This window comes from Malaclemys terrapin, chromosome 6 (genome assembly GCF_027887155.1).
Source record: "Malaclemys terrapin pileata isolate rMalTer1 chromosome 6, rMalTer1.hap1, whole genome shotgun sequence".
NCBI lineage: Eukaryota > Metazoa > Chordata > Testudines > Emydidae > Malaclemys > Malaclemys terrapin.
In genome coordinates this window covers 93,393,432-93,415,478 of record NC_071510.1, presented here as the reverse complement: position 1 = coordinate 93,415,478, position 22,047 = coordinate 93,393,432, and the positions used below count along the sequence as shown (strand labels likewise).

Here is a 22,047-nt window from a genome sequence, read left to right as displayed (position 1 = left end):
TTATAGGAAAAATCAGATAATTAACTTCCTAGATAGGAAGTTCTGCTGAAGACTTGCTATTGAAACTTGAGACCAAATAGAAAAATATTGTCTCACCAGACATTCTGTTTAAAAAAAAAAAAAAACCATCTCCTGTATAAAGGAAGAATGAATCAGCTACAAGATAAAACCAAAATCTGCACCCTGCCCTGATCCTGTCATTCATTGTTTGGTTCAAGTATGGGCAAAACTACACCTATCATGCCTATAAGATGATGAAAATGTAGAAGAAGAAAAAACATATTATACATGCTTAAGCTTGAAAAAAATTAAATCCAAGTCTTTTCGTGACAATCGTATCACATTCTTTAAGGCCAGCAAGGATTTTCATTAGATAGCTAAGGTATTATTAAGGGTATATAACAGTCAAAGCTTAAATCAAATAATTTTTATACATTATCAAAACTCTAGAATACAACATCATGAATATACTGCCTGTATCCCAATTGAGTGAAATTCTCCTCTCAGTCATGCCAATGTAATCTGGAGTAATTGAGAACAGAATTTGGCCCACTATTTTTACAAAGCAAATCCTTAGACAAGATCTCTGCCCCTTAGAGTCAACAATGGAGGGACAGATCCTGTGTCACTTCAGTAGCCAAATGACTGCAAAGCTAGCTAAACTGTTGAAAGCATAAAGTTGGCAGGGGGTGTGACTGGATGAAGGAGGTAGGTCAGGGAGTTACTGGCAATCAAACAGAAATTAAAGCAGCCCAGATGTTGCTCTAATCTGTGCGAGGGCTTAACCGGCCCAAGGATAGCCCAAGATTGGGGACAGGAAGTGTGGGAAAGTCGGCATGAAGTAAGGACCCCTGTTTACTGACGAATAGCCCTGTATCTAAATCAAAAGACCATCCTTCTCCATCTCTCCTTTTTCTTCTAAGGAGCAAAAAAGAGGAAAAGAAAGAAACGGTGGGACAGATCCTTGACTATGGCTGAAGAACAAACAGCACAAGCCAGGAGAGAAGGCGATGCAAAGGTCATCTTTGCATTCTGCCAGTCATGGGGCCACTGTGAAGTAACTTAGAGCAGTTGAGGATTTCTTTAACTTATGTCAGCTGCTAACTGTCCCAAGAAGCTGAAATTGCAGAGTGGAGACATCCATGATTGTTTCTCTACTGCTACGGTTAACATGTAAAGCAGTGCAGGTACCGCCGCTCACTGCTCTGAATTTGGTTTTAGTAATAGCATCAGCTCTTAAGACTCAGGGATACACACTTAAAGGCTTGAAATTAGGTCTTGGGATGTAAAAAAATATATTATTTATATATATATCTTCAGTTTAGCTTTGAGTAATCCTGGCATTCTCCCAATGCAATTAGTATAATTTATTTGCAAATTATTCTATTAATTTATCTATATTACATTCTGTAGCATCCGTAACTCCCAAACAAGATTGAGGCCCAGTGTACCAGATACTGTACAAAAACATAGGAAGAGACATTCCTTGTCTTAAAGAGCTTACCTTTTTTCTGCTTTGATCTTTTAGTTTGTAGGGGAAGGCATACAACGTACAAGCTAACTGATCAGAGTGATGATAGGCACACAGCTGGCATAAACTAAATCTAAAAAATCTGTCCCAAAATGGAAAAAAATCTGGCACAAATAGCTATGCTGAGCACAATACAGATGCTCAGGGGAACAAAACTGTCCTTTCCCACACAATGGAAGCTGTTGTAGCTCAATGGCTCTTATGTACATGCACACCATCCAGGATGGTGGAGTTCCAAGTAGGGGAACTCTATTGGGACTCTTATACTGTACACCTCACTGCAGTGTCCAAGTGGAGTAGTGGATCACCCACCCATGTCCAGTCTCTGCATGCTGCTGCTAAGGGAGCTGATAGGGAAGGGCTTTACACTATGAAGTGGTGCATTCTTCTTGCATAGCACCTCCTGTCACATTTTCATAGCTGAACCACACCAGTTCACCACCAATATGGCCCTTCCATTGACATGCCCTTCAGTGAATTTTGTATTTTTAATTAATAGGTCAAGAGATGGCTACTGAAAAATCAAAGTTCAAGATTAGTCAGCTGAGTGTTTTCAGAGATGTCACGTTTATATCTCTGCCAAGCTACACATTACCTCCAGTGTAGGGTTTCCAGTTATAATACTTTCCCCGGAAGGGCATATTGTCGAAGTCTGCACACTGTTTTTCTCGAAAATCACGGGACCCTGAAGGACATGGCTAAAGTAAAATTAAAATAAAAAATGTATTAGACGTTAACATTCATATAAAAAGGACATGGTTATATTACTTAAAAATAAAATGGTCCTAAACTACATTATGTTAGCTCACTCCTTTATTTTGTGGCTCTGATTCTGACACTTGCTTTATTGTTTTACAACTGGTATTCAGAGTAAAGTGTCTATTTTGTAATCTTAGGCAGGCACGAAGTAACTTAAACAAAGTTAAGTGTTACAACAGTTTCCGTATAACTTTACACTCAGAATCATGTCACGGTTCACTTTGCAATCAAACCATCAGGTATCTCCTTATAAACACATACAAAAACCAACTGAAGAAACTAAAACACAAAATCTTTTTGGTGACAGATTCAGGATCTGTTGCCACAGCTGTTCTTAGGTATGCATTTAAGAGATCAAGAAACAGATTCGTAACATCACATTCAACACTCCATTGCAGTTTGAAGACCTACTATTGTTCACTGGCTACTTTGACAAAAAACATTTTATATCTAAGAATGAGACTGGACAAGGTTTAATCCCAATTCTAAGCATCTTCCAAATGTAAAGAATTGGAATCACTATTTACATTTAACCTATTAACTCCTCACAATCAATTACTGAGCCCAGACATGTATTAAATAGTTTTCTCATCTGGGGTGCTGTTGGTGATGTTGAAGACTGTGTTTTCTCCCAGGAAGAATTACAGGAACAACATAATTCACTGCTATTACTTACACTTTTTTGTCTATGCAAGGTTTAGGTTCAAAATAACAAAGTCAATTAATTGCTAACCTCTGAATTTAACATTGCAAGATGATCTTTTCTGAAATCTGTGTAAAATAGCATAGTCTAAGATAATTATCTTTTACAGTTCTGCAACTACAAGATTTACAAGGTAAAGTTAAAACATTTTAAACAGATTAAGAATATTGTCTTTAAGATAGAACAGAAGAACTTGTTTGACAGAAATTTTTAACTGTTAATAAACATTACTGATTTTTATAAGCAGCCTCAGAGATCATTTTTTATATTTTTACTGGTCTACCTATATTTCTAAGCCAGTTTGCGGTGTTCAGAAATCTGGAATGAATTCATTGTGAAAGGGGTTATATAAACAAGTATGGTAAAACATACTACACTATGCAAATATTTGCATAATCACCAAAACTCTTAGTATATTGTAGTTCAAGTTCCTATCATATAAACGCCATAGAAACATGACTTGGAAACTAAGCAAGAAGTTTCTTACAAGTTTAAAAATATTTTTAAGTACAATAAAATACTGAACATGGCATTGCCCTGTAATTTCTGCACTGTTTCCTTCGTAAATTACCCCTCCACCCTCTTCCAATCTTTCCTTTAAGAAGCTCCCACATCTTTGTTTGCAGCAGGCCTCTGCTATTCACGGAGGCAGAACCATCAGGCTACAGCAGTGCCTTCTCTTTGCCCTATGAAACTCCATTCAGCCATTGCTGAGAGTTTAACTGTTAAAATTTGGCACTTGTCTTCTCTAGCTTTCCTCAGGAAAATTCTGGCAGCCTGACAGAATAATAAACAAATATTCTAAGGCTGGGCTCATGCTGCTGCCAAAACAGCAGCAGACACTGTACCGAGAGCTGCCAGAGCATTTGTAGCATTGGGGAGGAGAAAGAGTTGGGCTGAGCTCCCCGCATATCAGGACCCAGCACACGCCCCTCTCTGAGGGCAATACATGTAGCAGGAACAGGGCCAGGATCAAATGCTGTAAACATCACATCCCCCAGGCTCAGCACCTGGACCCAGCAGGTGATCTCCTCACTCTCTGGAGATGCCACATGAAGTCAGATCCTCCAGAACTCCCCAAGGGGTGGGAGAAAGAAAGATAGGGAGGCCTGACTCCCCCCAACAACTTCCTGGAATCAACACATGGCCCAAGCAGCCTATCCTTTTTTTTTTCCCCTGGGGGCATCACATGGAAGAAGAGCACATTTAACTCCTAGGACAGGGGAAAGAGAGAGAGAAGGGCCAGGCTAGGCTCTCCACACCCACTGACTGCCTCTAGGTCCCAGCATCTGGACCTATCTCTGCCCCACACCATAGACTAACAGCCTTTGCCTGGCGAGGGCTGGTCTATACTACAGCTGTAAGTCAACCTAAGTTATGCTACTTCAGTTCCGTAACTTACGTAACTTAGAATGACTTACAGCCGTGTCTACACTGAGCTGTGTTGATGGGAGACGCTCTCCCGCCAACATATCTTAATCTTTTTGGGGAACTGGAGTTCAGAAGTTGACATGGGAGCACTCTGCCATTGACTTAGTGGGTCTTCACCAGACTCGCTAAATCGACAAAGCTGCATTGATCACAGCAGTGTAGATCTAGCTGTAAGTATAGACATGCCCATAGTTAGACCTGCTTTTCAAATGATAGAAGTTGGTGCTATGATGCTGAACATTCAAGATTCAAAACCCTGCTCAAGGTGGAGAGATTGTCACAGTTGTGCATAATAGAATTTCTTTTTATCTTTTTCCTTAAAAGACTATTTAGGAAATTACATACAAAAAAAACCTGTTAAAACAATGGCATTTAGGTTGCAAAATCAAGCACTTAAGTTAGGAAATGATAATTTTACAGTTGCCTGTGCAGTCTTAATTCTGCCTCTGCATATACATTGTGATACTATCTTACATATTACTTTTTCCACAGATCCCACCTTATTCAGTGCACAGGGTGGAAACATGACAGGACATATTATGAGTACATGGTCAAAGGTATATCTGACATTTCCAAACTTTAGTATGCTTGACTTTGCAATCTAAATGATGTCAAGTATCAGAGGGGTAGCCGTCTTAGTCTGGATCTGTAAAAGCAGCAAAGAGTCCTGTGGTACCTTATAGACTAACAGATGTACTGGAGCATGAGCTTTAGTGGGTGCATACCCACTTCATTAGACATGCATCCGATGAAGTGGGTATTCACCCACGAAAGCTCATGCTCCAATCTAAATGATATCATTTTAACAGGTATTTTGTATGTAATACAAACATATATCTGGTTTATCTCTAAAGACAGAAAAACACATCACCTGAAAAATACCATCCCAAACTTTGAGGGGAAGTGAGAGAGAATTATATGAATGATAAATTGAAAAAACTTGTACGTAAAATTGCCATTCTTTAAAAACATCATTCTGATAGGATTTCCCAACCAAAACACAGAGGCTGGCTTCAACTCTACAGTCATCACCTGTGCTGGACTGACTTGGAGGCAAACAGAGTGGGTATTAATCTGGATGCAAACAGAGCTCCTTCAGCTCTGACCTGCATCAACATGAGTACAGCCGCACTATGAATAAATGACTGACAGATTCATAGATTCTAAGGCCAGAAGAGATCATTGTGATCATCTAGTTAACACAGGCCATAGAACTTCCCCTTATGATACTGTCATCTCTGAGGTCACTTCAGTTACAAACCTGAATGACTGGAGTAATTTACTCACCATATACTGCCATACTTAGAACCTCTGAATTGTTCTCCAAATATTGCACTTGGAGAAGGGTAGCTGGAGACTTCAGTACAATACAGAGAAGCCCAGAGTCAGTCTTTGATAGTGGTGTAATGAAGTCCAGCTCTCTTTGTGTGTTTTCTAGTTTTTGGTACTGCTGCAGTTGTAATGTCCGATTGCTAAAGGACTAAGAGCTCAATAACATTAACTTTATGAATTGACATAACAAAGGTGTCAAAGCCACGATATACTCTGAAGACTTTTGCTTTGATGATGCAGACCACTTCAGCATAAAACTGGTAAAAGAGATCTGGTAGGCTTGAAGAGGTGAATGGGTCTGTTTCAACATGGGCACTTGCTGTCAGTGAATGTAACCAGGTCAAGGGACTCATCTCAGGATCCTGCTTTGAGGCTGAATCCTTTTAAATACTCTTGATAGGTGAAGGCTGGATTTAGAGTCTTCAGGTGCTCGCCTTCAAGCTCAGTGATACTGAGTGACAATATGACACCTGCATCTTGCTGTACTCTAAAGCACAAGATACAGGGGCACTGGAACAGGAGGAGCCAAGGAGCCATGGTCCTCCCACTTTTTGAAAAGGGCATTGCCCCTGCCTCTACGCTTCCCCCTAAGGCCCTGCCCCCCTCTCCCCCCAGCCAGGACAGCAGCTGTAGAGCCACAGACCCTCCACCTGCCTGTGGTAGGGGGGACGAGAGCAACCCCCATCCTCTGTCCCCATCCCCAGAGCTCCCTGCCCAGGGCAGGTGGAGGGTCCGTGGCTCCTCACAGCTGTGCAGGTGGCTCTTGCCATGGCCGGGCTGCGGCTCCAAGACCCTGTCCCCTGGCCCTTTCATCCTGTCCATGTTTGCCACAAACAGCCGTGAAAACAAGCAGAACTGTTTGAACCAGTTGAAGTAGAAAGCTAACACTGTTCTTATGTCCAGAGTGTGCAGCTGCTACTCATCTTTATTCAAGTGAGGCTTGAGGAAGAATTGTTACATGGATTCCATTTCTCATAGCACTTTATAAATTAATTTTTGATTAAAAGTCTTGAGGCTTAGGGCAATATGTATATTTTTATATCAGTTACTGAGATGGTTGGTGATAGGAAATACATTTCTGATTACTGTGTTCTTTCTATCACCTTTTTGTTTTCAGTACTCATTAGCTCTTTTCTGCTGATCTCAATGTTTCTATTAGGAGATGTCTTCTCAACTAAAAAGTCAAATATTGTTTTGAAAGCCTTTAAGGAATATGCCTAGTAGGAGTTGAGTATGCTGATTTCAAAGAATGAAAATGGTCAATGGCAGGAGCATTACTTCATTTCTGAGTGAAAAATGAAGTCTAAGAAGCTTTTTTTTTTGTTTATGAATACTAGGAACTTTAAGGAGTAATACTTTTTTAAATTACTTGAGGAGTAATGAATGCTGACACTACACAAAATCCCAACAGAAAGGAAAGGGTACAAACAAATTGTTCATACAAATGACGACCGTTTTGCAGACTCTTAATGTTTACATTAATCAAACATTCTTCGCCTTTCAAAAATTGACTAGCAATAAAGTCCATCATAAATCTTGAAACAATCTGCAAGTCTCAGCGATTTTCGATTTTTTTAAACCTTAAAGAAATTGCTATATAACAAATGGGTAACACTGATTATCAGAGTTCTAGTGCAATTTAAATTGCTGCAAGCCTGAATTAACTTATATCCTCCTCATAGTAATATCATTAGAATAATTCTACTTTCATTTACATTGAAAAACAGAACTGAACTAGGACTCTTTCAGGACATAAACTTAAACTGTTTAACATTTTCCCCATCAGAAGATCCCCCTGAAAAATCTTACCTGGTATAAAGATAAAAGGGGTTTCTATTAAAATTTTTAAAAAGAGATTGTCAACTTCCAGTTATCATTACAGATCATCACAGTAATAATAATAAAGGGACTGTGCCTTCTTATGCAGATTCCAGATTTATATTCTAGATGTACTGAAGACTGTAGTCTGAATAGCAAAGAGTTACTTTATTACAACACATACTTCTGAAAGTGCCAGTGAGAAAAGGTGAGAATTTAATGAAGACTGACTACTTCATCCCATTGACTACTTAAACTGAGACTCTAATATGGTGAAAAGATGCCATGAAACACAAGATTTAGATATAAAAAGTTTGGTAAAAGAGTATTTGACTGCAAAGAGCAATGAAGATAGGTAGAAATAAAAGCTTAAAGAATGCCAGACTTTTTACCAGTGGCATTCTAGCCAATGAATATCAGTTGACTGAATTCTAAGATCAAAAGTAAACTAAAGTTGGGCCTGAATTTGCATTGTGAAAGAAGCAAAAGACATTAATTCCAGACTGAAGATGTAAGTGCAACTGAAGATGTCAGTACGAATGAAATGGCCAGGATACTGAATAAATGAAAAGGTAGGGAGTTGAAATTAGGATAGAGAAAAAGCAACGTAAGTATAAAAGAATTAAGATTAAGGAAAGAGAGAGAGGTATAAAAGGAGAAATCGGGAAAGAAAAATATGATCAGAAATAGGAGTAAAAAACAGAAAGCAGTAAGGATTTAGAAAAAACCTATATGCAATCCATCTCTGTGTTAGAAAAGGCAAAAAGAATGAAATCAAGAATTAAGCAGAGCAAAAATAGTTGTGAGAAAATGATGATGATGAGTCACCAGGGACATTACAGCACCCAGAAGTAAAAAGAGAGCAAGAGGAACAAAAGTCAGTCAGCAAATTCCTCAAAGATACAACAGGCAGATAGTAAAGAATGAGTGTAAAAAGCTGAAAAGCCCTGAATGGTACTGATTTCAAATTAAATTGGGATGCGGGGAGAATGGGACCAGAGTGGAAAAGAGAGAGGCACAGAGAAGAATCAAGGGAAAAATCCATGTCACACAATACAATTAAGGCATGTTAAACCATAGTACACAGAGGTTAGTATAGTGAAATCTGCACAGGAGGACACTCTTGTTAGACAATTAGTCTTAAGAAATCACCCTAAAATATACCCAAATGTATTGAGTACATTCTGCTCCTCCTTTATTAATGGCAACCTCCATTAAGCACTGGATTTTTGTTGGTCTCTCCCAATATTTACTTAAGACAGGTATTACTATATTTACCTCTCAGCATAATAAAATGTAATATATATTTCAAAAAGTAATTATATAAATTGTTGTAATCATTCAAACTTGGACTAAAATTTTAGCTAACCTCATAAAATGACAGTAGTTTTTTCCTTTAAAACTAAAATTCAAAAAAGGACAGGAAATTAGTATTAGATATGTGTTTTGTACACTGTTAAGTCCAGCACTAAAAGATTATCTGGGCATTTATGTGTCAGCTCCTACAGGTCTTGAATGCAGGTCCAAGGGGGTCCTGAGTTATCACACGCCAATCCTGCACCCAGCAGCTCACAGATAGCATGTGGGAGTGGGCCCATGAAGCCCAACTGCCCACAAACCCTCAAATCACTACTCTCTGATTGGGAGAGCTCCAAGGTTCCTGGCTGGGCTGCAGAGGAGGAAAAAGAATTTGTCTGTAAAACTTGAAATTCACCCTGCCATAGACTGCTGGTATAGTGTTTACCTGTTCCTGCTATATGATCCTGACCGCCTGGTATCCTGACTCTGGGAAACTGCATCCTGGTTCCTGTCTTCTGGTTCCATCTCCCAATCCTGACCTCCCGGTATTCTCACTCTTGGTAACTGCCTCTTGATCTCTGCCCTCTAGTTTGTCTCTTGAGTCTGATCTCCTGGCATGCTAACCCAGTCTGATAGCTAGTAATTGGCTCCTGGCCCCTCAGCCTGTGCCTGATGCTAATGCCCAGGCCAGGCTGTCCATGACCCTGTGCTGACACTATTGCACATGGATTCATTAGAACACCAGTGCACAGGAAACAGAGATCAATAAATATAAATGAGAAGTTATGAAGTGTAGAAAACTGATATGGGAATCTAAGGTATCAGGGGAAAATCCAAGGGTGGTAGCACTTAGGACATTAAAGAGTTTAAAATAATATATTAGGAACAAAAGAAATTGTAGCAATTGGATAGGCTCATTGCTAGATGGAGGTGATAAAATTATTAATAATGATGATGTAGAAAGGGAAGAAGTATTCAAATATTCAATAAATATTTTGGTTCCGTTTGGAAAGAGGCAAGATACTTACTCATATTACATGAGGATGATGAAATACATTCAAGTCCACTAGTAACTAAGGAGCATGTTAAACATCTTCTGGGGATAATAAATGTTTAAATCAGCAGGTATGAATAACTTGCATGCAAGAATTCTAAAAGAGTTAGCTAGGTCTTCCATATCCAACATGAGTGGCCTAACCACTGGACTACAGAGTCAGTCTTGTTCTTTTGCATGGAACATTTCAAATGATCTATTTTTGTCCTGCTGTGAAACAGAAAAGTTTTTGAAATAATAACATTTTTCAGAGGATGGGAGAACTGTTTCCCACCCAGCTGCAAAACTATAATACAAGGATTAAGAAGATAACCCAGAATCACATAAGGTTCCAAGTGATGATATTGAGGAGGCTTCAGAACCATACAAAAGAATTGCAGAAGTCTTCAAGAGGCCACCAGATTAACTATTAAATTGTTTGATGTGATATCTCAATGGAAAGATACAATGAGAAAAATGAATATTCCCCACACATTGTATTAGAAGTATTAAAGAGGAACCCTATCAGTAAAGAGATCTAGTCAGGGCCACCCTGAGGATTCAGGGGGCCTGCGGCAAAGCAATTTCGCAGGCCCCTTCCATAAAAAAAAGTTGCAATTCTATAGAATACTATATTCTCGTGGGGGCCCCTGCAGGGCCCGGGGCAAACTGCCCCACTTGCCCCCGCCTCTGGGCGGCCCTGGATCCAGTTTCAGATATTGTATATAGTTACCTACAATTATAAGATTACATTAAGCTTTTTCTGAGTTTATTTCTGTATGCCCTCAGATTCAGAACAATTCTAGTTAGATTATAAACCTAACTAGATTGGGGCAGGGACTGTCTACTGCTATATCTAGCACACTGGAGCTCCATTTTTGGTGGGACCTACTAGGCACTACTGTAGGAAACAAAGGGTTACCTATCTTTCTGTAACGATTGTTCTATGAGATGTGTTGCACATGTCCATTGCACTGTAGGGGACTCGCAAGCAGATTGATCTGGAAGTAGGAACTGAGTCTCTTTGAACTGAATGTAGACCAACACTCCCAAATATGGCATTGTTCCTGGATTGAAGAGCTATAGTGTAACACGAAGCAAATGTGTGTACTGATGACTCAGCTGACACTTTGCAAATGTCCAAATTAGGAACTTGTGCTAGGAAAGCCACAGATGCTGCTTCTGCTCTTGCCAAATGGGCTAGCATTTTAGTTGGTGGAATGACATCAGCCAACTGGCGACACAAATGAATACACTATAAAATCCAAGAGGAAATCCTCTGAGAGGGTACTGGGTGGCCTCTCATTCTGTCTGCCACTGCAATAAACAACTGTGAGGATGATCTAAATGATTTAGTCTGGTCTAGGTAAAAAGCTAAAGCTCTTCTATTATGTAAAGAGGGGAGCTTTTCTTCATCTCTATGAATATGAGACTTTGGGAAGGAAATTGGCAATTAGATTAATGTGAAAGTTGGAAACCACTTTTGTCAGGAACTTCATTTGAGGGCAAAGGTAAACCTTGTCCTTGGTAAAAGACCATATAGGGAGGCAGTGAAACCAGAGCTCTCAACTCACCCATTCTACTTGCCAAGGTAATTGCACTCAAAAACAACACCATGATAGAGAGGTGGAGTAGAGAACAAGTTGTGAGTGGTTCAAAAGGTGGTTCCATTAATTTTACTAATACCAGGTTCAGATACCATGGGGGAATAGGTTCTTGCACCTCTGGGTATATCCAGCACTTTCAAAAACCTGAGAGCAATGGGATTGAGGAAAAAAAGATCTGTTATTCACCGAAGGAAGGAAAGCTGAGATAGCTGCCATATGAAATTTGATAAAGTTAATGATAAAGTTAACTGCTAGACACTGATGTTTTGCATAGAGAAGACAGATGGGGGCTTGCTCCAGAGGAACATCTTTCTGGCAGGACCAGATGGAAAGACCCTTCTATTTAGTCAGATAAGTACTCCTAGTTGAAGACTTTCTACTATTTAGAATTACTTTCTTGCACAGTCTTGAGCAATTTTTTTCTAATGGTGTTAGCCATGAAGCATCCATGCTGTCAAGTGGAGGGCTTGCAGGTTGGGGTGAAAAAGGCCACCATAGTCTTGGGAAATCACATCTGGATCCAGTGGGAGGGACATAGGAGCCTGATGGACAAGCCTAGCAAGGTCGAGAACCAGTGCTGCTGAGGCCACACTGATGCTGTAAGCATAAGGTGAGCATAGTCTTGGACAAAACTCTGGGTAGTAACGGGACTGAAGAAAAAGCATGCCACAGGGTGTTCTTCCATGGCAGCAGGAATGCATCCATCAATGAACCTTGGTTCTGACCTCCTGGGAAAGAGAACTGACGGCACTTTCTGGTCGTCCTTGTCGTAAACAGGTCCACGTGGGGAGTCCCCCACAATTGGAAGATTGATCTGGCCATATCCAGATGATAGGGAAAGGACCTGCTTAGATGATCGACCACTGTCTTCTGCACCCCTGGAAGGTAGGCAACTCTCTTGTGAATGGAATTGGCTATGCAGACTCCTGGCACAACTGAGTGGAATGCTCTCCTCCTTGTCTGTTATCAGACAACACAGCAACTATGTTTTATGTAAACACAAGCAGATTTTTCCCCCTGACATCTGTAAGGAAGGCAGAACAAATAAGATGGACAGCTCACAATTCTGACATTTATATGAGCCTTCAGATCATGGGAAGACCAAAGACCCTGAGTCTGCAGGAACCCCATGTGTGCTCCCCAGCCCAGGGACGATGTATCTGTGCCTAACGTGAGTGCTGGTTGTGGGGGTGAAAAGGGTACCCCCATACAAATTCTCAGATGGTCTATCCACCAGTCCAATGGTAACCTTGACATCCTTAGTACACAAAGCTAGTCATCCTTGTAGCTTTCTGAGATGCAGTCAGGAGTGCTGCACTACTTGTGTACATGCTGCCAGGGACTCTAGGAGCCTAAGGCAGCTGCGCACTGTAGTGACAGGATGTGCTTTCAGCTGCAACACTAAGCTCCAACGCATTTCAAACTTTGAATGTGATAGAAAAGCTTTGGCCTTGGATCAGCCTTTCACCAGACAATCACCCAGGTTAAGGGAATACATGGCTTTCAAAGGAACACTGCTATCACTGCTGACAGGCTGAATGGATGCACTGTAAATTGCTAATGGATTCCATTTACCATGAACCAGAGAAACTGCCATTGGTTCTGCTGGATCACCACATGGAAGCATGTGTCTTTCAAGTTGAGGGCAGCATACCAGTCCTCTTGCTCTAGGGAAGGAATAATAGAGGCTAGGATAACCATGCAGAATTGTATTTTCTTCAGGAATTTGTGTAACTTTCTTAGATCTAAGATAGGCCCAAGACTGCCTTTCGCTTTTAGAATAAAGAAATAGCAGGGACGATGTATCTGTGCCTAAAGTGAGTGCTGGTTGTGGGGGTGAAAAGAGTACCCCCATAAAACCCCCACCCTGAGGAACAGAAGAACTTCCTCTGTGGCCCCCATTTGAATAAGAGCTTGGACCTCCTGCTGAAAGATGGTCTTCTGAGAGTGGTCCATGAAGAGGGATGTGGAAGGATGGTGGGAAAGGGGAAAAGAAACAAATTAAAGGCTACATACAAGTTCACTGTGCTTAAGACCCACTGATCTGAAGTGATGTCGGACCAAGCACTTAGGAAATGGGATAAATGATTGGCAAACAGAGAGGTAGGAGCAGATGGCAGTCTGGGGACTAGCAGCATAGGCGCTAACTCTGTGGATGCTCCGGGGCGCAAGTACCCACGAAAAAAATATAGGGGATGCTCAGCACCCACCAGCCACACTGGTTCCAGCCTGGGGCTGGCCGCCGATCAGCTGTTCAGCGTGCAGGAGGTGCTCAGGGGATGGGGGACGCAGAGGGGGTGTGGCAGGCAGGCCAGGGGGCCTTGGGGGAAGGAGTGGAACAGGGCAGGAAGAGGTAGAAAAAGAGCGGGGCCTTGGGAAAGGGCAGAGCACCCACCAGGAAAAATACAAGTCAGCACCTATGAATGGCAGTCTGTCCTTGAACAACGTATGAAAAATACTTGTATGGATGAAGCCACTGGACAGGAGGAATCTGCAGCTGCAGAAGAAGGAGGTGGTAGTCACCTCCTGTAATTTCTGCCCCTCTTTCTTGGCAGGTCCTGTGACTGAGGTATAAAGCCTAGATACTGAGACGGCATTTGCTTGATCTCCTGTGGTGGAGGAACTGCTGGAATGGGTTCCACTTACTCAATCCCAGTCCCAGACCCAGCAACAAGGAGCTGTTGTCTCCAGTGTCAGTGCTCTCAGCATGAACCTGAAGAAACAGATGGAGGTGTATGAGAGGTGATCTGCCATGGGGAAGTAACACCACAGGACCCAGAAGGTTCACTGACATGGTCCTGGGGCCCACAGTTGACTGAGCTATTGCCCCTTGATAAGTGAGCACTGCTGAGGCTGCTGTGAGATCCAAGGTTTTACATAAATCTCTGACAGTGACTGGATGCCCTGTCTCAGTTGAGACAATTAGAACCAACATCTGAGTCTGAAGAAGATGAAAACTCTTAGATCTCCTATAATAGGGGAGCAGAATCCAGAGAAAGATAGCCCAGAGATAGTAGTGCAAATGAAATCATAGACTGCTTCCCCCTCAACTGTACCAGCTTCCTAGGTAAGGAAAGTTGATTGCAACAGCACCCTGAGTTGCCAAGGGACCAGAGTAGGGTCCCTAGTCTCCAGTACCAGTTGGACGCCTTCCTATACTACCAGGGAAACCAATACTGAGAGGTTATGTAACTCTCTAGCAGCTGCATATTCCTCCAGAGTTGACTGTACCAGCATTGTCTCTTGCGTTTATAGTTTCTCCAGGGCGTAGTCTCAATGAACCTAGCACTTTCTGCTGTGCTGTAAAGGGACCTCCTTTGTAGTTCTGAGATCTAAAAGAAACTGTACATCATGAAACAGTATGGCCTCATGAATAGGGATGGAGAAGCGGGGGGAGAGGCAAGGTCTGTAACTGGATGGTGTAACCCAGTTCCACAGTGTCTAGAACCCATTGACCATTAGTTATAAAGGTACAACCATTTCCCAAAGGGAAAGGATGGGTTGGAAAAATCCTGATTGACAGATACTCTGCTCTTGACAAAGGAGTCGAAACAGCTGCTTTAAAGTAGAACAGACCTGAAGCAGTCAGCCCATTGAGGCACATGCTGAAAGTGTTCTCCTTGGAAACTTGTGGTGTTTTTTGAGAGAGTCAGTCTGTTGGGACTGGGAAGAAGGCTGCCTTAAATTATGTTGAACCCTGCTTTGCCTCCTTTTTGGGACTGGTGTACACACCTCTAGGAATGAAGGATTGTCCTGGGAGCCCTTGAGAGAATGCAACACTTTGTCAGTTTTTGTCTGCAAAAAGCTTGCACCCCTCAAACAGCAAATTGTCAGTGGTGTTTTGGACCTCCCTAGGGATGATGGATGCCAGGAAGATCTCTGCATAGATATGGCTATCACCATCAACCTGGATGCTGTATCCTCAGCCTCAAGTGCCACCTGTAAGGATGTTCTCCCACCATGGAAAAGCTTCCTCTACCAAAGTCTTCAATTACTCTCTCAATTCCTGGAGGAGTTTGTTGGAAAATTTGGTTATGGAGTACCAATTAATAAAAACTTATTTTGACAACATAGTGTACTATATGCATTTGTAGGCTAGATCTTGTGTAAGCCTTCCTACCAAAGAGGTCTAGCTTTTGGGCTCTTTGTCTTTGGGAATGGATTTGAACTGTGCCCCTGCCTTGTTCTATGATTCACAATGGCCATAATCAGGGAATGCAGCACAAGACAAGAGAAAAAATATTTTAATATGGGGTTTGATATCAGCAGTTCACCCTTTTCAAGGAAGGTGTCAGGAAGGAAGGTGTCTCCACAAACAGTCTGGCAGGACTGAGCAGCACCTCATTTATAGGTAATGCTATCTTATCCAGTCTGTAGAATGTCTACCAGTTTGAGGAAGTTCCCTGGAACCACCTCTGCTTGTCTGCCCTGTGGCAATGAGACCCTCCACATAAGGTCCTGAAAGGCCTTATAATCATCTGGAAAGGATGATTCAGGCACTATTATCTCATCAGATGAGGAAGATGAAATATGTGGGCATGTGCTCCCCTTCCTCCTGTCAGGGCCGGCTCCAGGCACCAGCTTACCAAGCAGGTGCTTGGAGCGGCCACTTCAGAGAGGGGCAGCATGTCCAGCTGTTCAGCGGATGGTCCCTCACTCCCGCTCGGAGTGAAGGACCTCCCACCAAATTGCCACTGCAGATCGCGATCGTGGCTTCTTTTTTTTTGGCTGCTTGGGGCGGCCAAAACCCTGGAGCCGGCTCTGCCTCCTGTATAACCTCATTGGAAGGATCCAACCAGTGACATTCTCAGGCACTGGAGTGGTATAGTGTCTTCCTGGAGGTGGAGTCAATGACCTGGGCTGAGAGTGGGAGGCTGACTCTACTCTGGTAGCTTTGAAGGATGCCACATGGTGTCCAATAGGACCAAGATGGGTAACAATAAGGTATTGGGGACAAGCTGAAGGACCCAGGAGAAAAGTCCTTTGTCATTGACTGGAGTTGCCAGTGAGGAGTGCTCTCCTGGAGTAAGAGGAGGCAACACTTGAATCTCTGAGACCTGGCCAGAGAAGCCGGACGAAAACAAATATTCCTCTGGCAGAGGCAGTGCAGTACCAGTCAGGATGCTTGGCAGCTTGGAAAGTCCATGTGATACTGTAGAAATTGACGGTCACAGGGCTGGAAACAAAAAGCCACAAAAGCACAGCTTGTTGCAGAAAGGGAAAATCTGTTTCCAGGAGGCAGAGCAGTCTCTGGCATCTATGCATGCTGGGGGTTGTGGGGTGATGGGATCCACAATAGGAGTACCTCCATCATCAGCACCACGTGCATGAAAATTTAAAGTGTCAGTACCATGGCCATTGGTACAGGAGCTTTAGTTGTGGACACTAGCCTCAATGGTATTGACAAAGTTGACACCAGAGTCAATGGTACTGGTGTTGAAAACAACTTAGATGATATCGTGGAGCAATGTTCTTGGGGCCTTGCCCTTGCCTCGGTTCTGGAGGGCTTATGGGGGGCCGTTATCAACTAAAATACACCAGCTGGCGTTCTTGTGAGAGGTTGAGGAGTCCTTCCTGGGTCTCAACTCAGTCTTTCCTTGAAGACAAATGGAAAACTGGCTGTCTTAAAAGACGGCCCCAGGGAAGAAGAGCAATGTTGCTTCTCCGTGTGTGTCTTCAAGTGCTTTTTCCTCTTGTGGGAGTCCAAAGAAGCAGTCAGAGCAGCTGGAGCACTTTTGAAGGGGAACTTTTCTTGTTCAGCTCTAGATTGGCCTGGATCCGAGGCTGTATGCATGGATTTCTCTATGTACTCCAGTAAGTGTGCCTTACAAGATTTCTATGTCCTCATGGTAAAGGTTGCACCTGTCCCTTACATGCCTTTCACCTAGAGAAAGGAGGCAATGGGCAAAGCAGCCTGATATGAAGGGCAATGTTGAAATCCTGAGGATTTCTGCCTAGTAATGCCGTACCAGAGTACCTCCTTAGGAACAGAAAAGTTTTCCCACCTGGGAATAAACAAAGGAAATTCTAAAAACACTAACCCTAAGAATTATCTACATATTAGAAAAGTACTGCTAAGCTAGAAAAGACTGTGAGCTCATAGCATAAGAGAGAGCCCCAACTTGTAGCCTTGTGAGGAGAGGGGTGAAAAGGAACTGATGGTGGCTCAGGGCTGTCAGGCGCTGCCTCCAATAATCATACCAAATGGTTGGAGAGTAGGTTGCAGCAAGGTGTGGGGTTGGGCCTGGGCCAAGGGTGGCACAGGAATCAAAACCAAGATCAGAGTCCATAGACAAACCAGGATCAGAAATGTAGCCAGAGTCCAGTGCAGGCCAAAGGTCGAAGTCAGGTAGTCAGAGTCCGAGGGCTTGGGGAGGATCACGAGGTGGAGGCAAGGCTAGAGCAGGTCAGTGACAGGACTGGAGCAAGGCTGGAGTAGGGCAAGGATGATACTGGAATAGGACTCAGGCAAGGCTGGGGCAGGAGCAGGCTGGGAGTCTCAAGGATCTGGTGAAGGGCAAGGCAGCAGGAGAATTCCTGGCCAGGTAGCGCTGTTGCTCAGTCTGGTCTGCAGCTCTAGTGGGGTTGTGAAAAATACCTGAGCCTGCGGGTCTTTTGACCCAGGCTCTGCTCAGCGATAGGTTGCTGCTGCATGCCTGAATGCAGACTCACCGTAGCAGCTGAGTGAGCAGCCCTGGTTTGGCTGAGAGTTTGCCCTACAAGGGCAGCTACACCCTTTATGCCCTCAGTTGGAGGGACAAGGACACACAGGATGTATGAGCTGCCCCAGTGGATACTGCTAGCTAAAAGTCTCTGACTCAAGTGTACTGGGCATGCACACATCTGAGGCGGAATATAAATGTGCACAAGCACTTGAAGGGGAATAGCTGTTATAGAGGCACAATACCATAGTTAAAGTTGAATTCCTGTTGTATCCTTTATTTTTTATACAACAACCATGATAAGAAGGAATTATACAATCATGGTGGGGTCCCACTAACCAAGTTTACTAAATATATACAACATGTAAGGCCTAGCTTATCCACACTGTTGTTCTGGCTAGATTCCAGTGGCTTCTAACACACACAACACAGTGGGTGCAAATAGAGGGTTCACAAGCAATTTAAAAGAATACTACACTATTCCTATAAACTATATACTATTGTTCCTATAATGTAAAATGATATTAAAAAGAAAACATTACAAATGCATTACTATAATTACAAATACAACATGCTACACATTAAATTTGAGAGGTCCTTTATTGCTTCTCTCTGGATACAGTCTCACAGGCATCACGTCTAGAACAATCTGTACTTTCTGGTGTAGCTATGTCAGCAACATCTTCCTGCTCTGTAGTGTTAAGATTAATTATAGTAGAAACAGATATATGAGGCTGCCTATTACAACACTCTCTCTTGCTGTTTCGTAAGCTTGATATTTTTAATAGGCATCTGCAAGGGAGCAGAGAAAACCTTTGTGTTCAGCTAGCCCCACCCCACTACACCTGCAGCCAATGCCAGGCCTGGTGTGTGTGTGTGTGTGTGTGTGTGTGTGTGTGTGTGTGTGTGTGTGTGTGTGTGTGTGTGTGTGTGTGTGTGTGTGTGTGTGTGTGTGTGTGTGTATATATAGCCTGGCTCAATTGGAGGCTGTCTGGTGAGGAGACAGGACCTCTATGTCTGCCTACCCAAAGGGATGGATCAGTGATCTGCCAACCAGCACAGCCACTTGAGACAAATAAGGGCTCTCCTGCCAAGGGGAACCTGCAAATAAGTCCCGGCCACAGGGCAACTTCACTAGCTGGGCCATGCCCCAAACTAAAGAGACTTGTAGGAAGTATCAGAGGGGTAGCCGTGTTAGTCTGAATCTGTAAAAAGCAACAGAGAGTCCTGTGGCACCTTTGAGACTAACAGAAGTACTGGGAGCATAAGCTTTCGTAGGTAAGAACCTCACTTCTTCAGATGCAAGTAATGGAAATCTCCAGAGGCAGGTATAAATCAGTGTGGAGATAACGAGGTTAGTTCAATCAGGGAGGGTGAGGTGCTCTGCTAGCAGTTGAGGTGTGAACACCAAGGGAGGAGAAACTGTTTCTGTAGTTGGATAGCCATTCACAGTCTTTGTTTAATCCTGATCTGATGGTGTCAAATTTGCAAATGAACTGGAGCTCAGCAGTTTCTCTTTGGAGTCTGGTCCTGAAGTTTTTTTGCTGTAAGATGGCTACCTTTACATCTGCTATTGTGTGGCCAGGGAGGTTGAAGTGTTCTCCTACAGGTTTTTGTATATTGCCATTCCTGATATCTGACTTGTGTCCATTTATCCTCTTGCGTAGTGACTGTCCAGTTTGGCCAATGTACATAGCAGAGGGGCATTGCTGGCATATGATGGCATATATAACATTGGTGGACGTGCAGGTGAATGAGCCGGTGATGTTATAGCTGATCTGGTTAGGTCCTGTGATGGTGTTGCTGGTGTAGATATGTGGGCAGAGTTGGCATCGAGGTTTGTTGCATGGGTTGGTTCCTGAGTTAGAGTTGTTATGGTGCAGTGCGTGGTTGCTGGTGAGAATATGCTTAAGGTTGGCAGGTTGTCTGTGGGCGAGGACTGGCCTGCCTCCCAAGGTCTGTGAAAGTGAGGGATCATTGTCCAGGAAGGGTTGGAGAGGTTTAAGCTGAGGACTGTAGGTGATGGCCAGTGGAGTTCTGTTGGTTTCTCTTCTGGGCCTGTCTTGTAGCAGGAGGCTTCTGGGTACACGTCTGGCTCTGTTGATTTGTTTCTTTATTTCCTTGTGTGGGTATCGTAGTTTTGAGAATGCTTGGTGAAGATCTTGTAGGTGTTGGTCTCTGTCTGAGGGGTTGGAGCAGATGCGATTGTACCTCAGTGCTTGGCTGTAGACGATGGATCGTGTGGTGTGACCAGAGTGGAAGCTGGAGGCATGAAGGTAGGCGTAGCGGTCGGTGGGTTTTCGGTATAGGGTGGTGTTAATGTGGCCATCGCTTATTTGTACGGTGGTGTCTAGGAAGTGGACCTCCCGTGTAGATTGGGCCAGGCTGAGGTTGATGGTGGGGTGGAAGCTGTTGAAAGCATGGTGGAATTCTTCCAGGGTCTCCAGGAACCAACCCATGCAACAAACCTCGATGCCAACTCTGTCCACATATCTACATTGCTTTTTATAGGAAGTAGTCTACGGAAGTGCCTGAAGGAAGACCCTCTTCCCCTGTTTAGGGGTTGACCTACACAGGATCCTGGGCTAGGACCCAGTGGAGAGGGAGGGCATGGGTTCTTCTACTACTGCCTCTGGTGTTACAGACTGAAAGACCAGCGATTTAGCCACTAGTCCGCCTGGCCACAGAAGACCCTAACACAGCATCACTGATATAGAACATCCTGCTGAACTTGTGCTTAAAAGCCAGTTTATGTGTCTTCTCTATGACAAATTTGGTGTCAATTCTATCCTATAAGAGAGAGGACTAGAGCAGGTTGAAAAAAATTTTTGAATGATTTTCCAATTAAAAATGCCCTTTTACAAAACCAAAAACTTTAATGAGAAAATTTCAGTTTTGCCATGTGGCAGCCAAAAAGCTCAAAAATTCTGTTTTGGTTCTCCCAAAACAGAATTTTCCTTGGAAACTCTTCCCATAGAAAATCTTTGTGTTTTTAATGTTTCGTCCTAGTTCAGAATGAAAATTTTTCCAACAATGCAAATTTTTTCACAGAAAGGGATTTCCTGTTTCCAGCCAGCTTTACAGAGAACTATTCTGTGATGTAATCACTCCAGCTTTCTACAAATTAGTTCAGTCTCAGACTATTTGTGACCATTTGACCAGGGCCGGCTCCCGGCACCAGGCACCCAAGCACATGCTTGGGGCGGCATCTGGTAAAGGGTGGCGGGGGGAGCACGGCGCGGCATTCCGTGGGGGGGGGCGCTCCGGCGGCGCAGCGCTTGGCGGGGGGGCGGCGCTCTGGGGGGGGTTCCGGTGGGAGGCGGGCTCCGGCGGCGCGGCACTCGGCGGGGGGGGGGCAGTGCGGGGCTCGGCGCTCGGGGGGGGAAGGTTCCGGCGGCACTCGGCACGGGGGGGCGTGCTCCGGCGCGTGGCGCTCGGCATGGGGGGCGGTGCGGGCGCGGCGCTGGAGGGGGGTTCCGGCGGCGCTCGGCAGGGGGCGGGGGCAGGCTCCGGCGGCGCGGTGCTCGGCGGGGAGGGGGCGGCGTGGGGCACAGGGCTCAGCACTCGGGGGGGGGTTCCGGCGGCGCTCGGTGAAGGGGGGGGCTTCCGGCGTGCAGCGCTCGGCGGGGGGGCGGCGCTCGGCTGGGGGGGGCGGCGCAGCGCTCGGCGGGGTGGGCTCGGGGGGCGGCGCTTTTTTTTGCTGCTTGGGGTAGCAAAAAAGCTAGAGCCGGCCCTGCATTTGACCACACTGTTTCTTAAGAGTGTCTGTACCATGCTGTGACCCTGAGCTGTATTCTCCTAGCTGGCCCATTAAATTACATCCAACTGGCTCTGCCCACACTGAAAGCAAAGCCACTCAAATAAACAAAACT

At 43.9% G+C, this 22,047-nt stretch overlaps 1 protein-coding gene across 1 annotated transcript in view; it reads right to left on the bottom strand.

Moving 5' to 3' along the window:
• Positions 1 to 22,047, bottom strand: part of ADAMTS6 (ADAM metallopeptidase with thrombospondin type 1 motif 6) — a 310,431-nt gene that overhangs the window by 80,142 nt on the left and 208,242 nt on the right. The window contains exon 15 of the mRNA XM_054031218.1: positions 2,127 to 2,229. Within this exon, the coding sequence (XP_053887193.1) occupies positions 2,127 to 2,229 (103 nt within the window). The remainder of the gene's footprint in view (positions 1 to 2,126; positions 2,230 to 22,047) is intronic.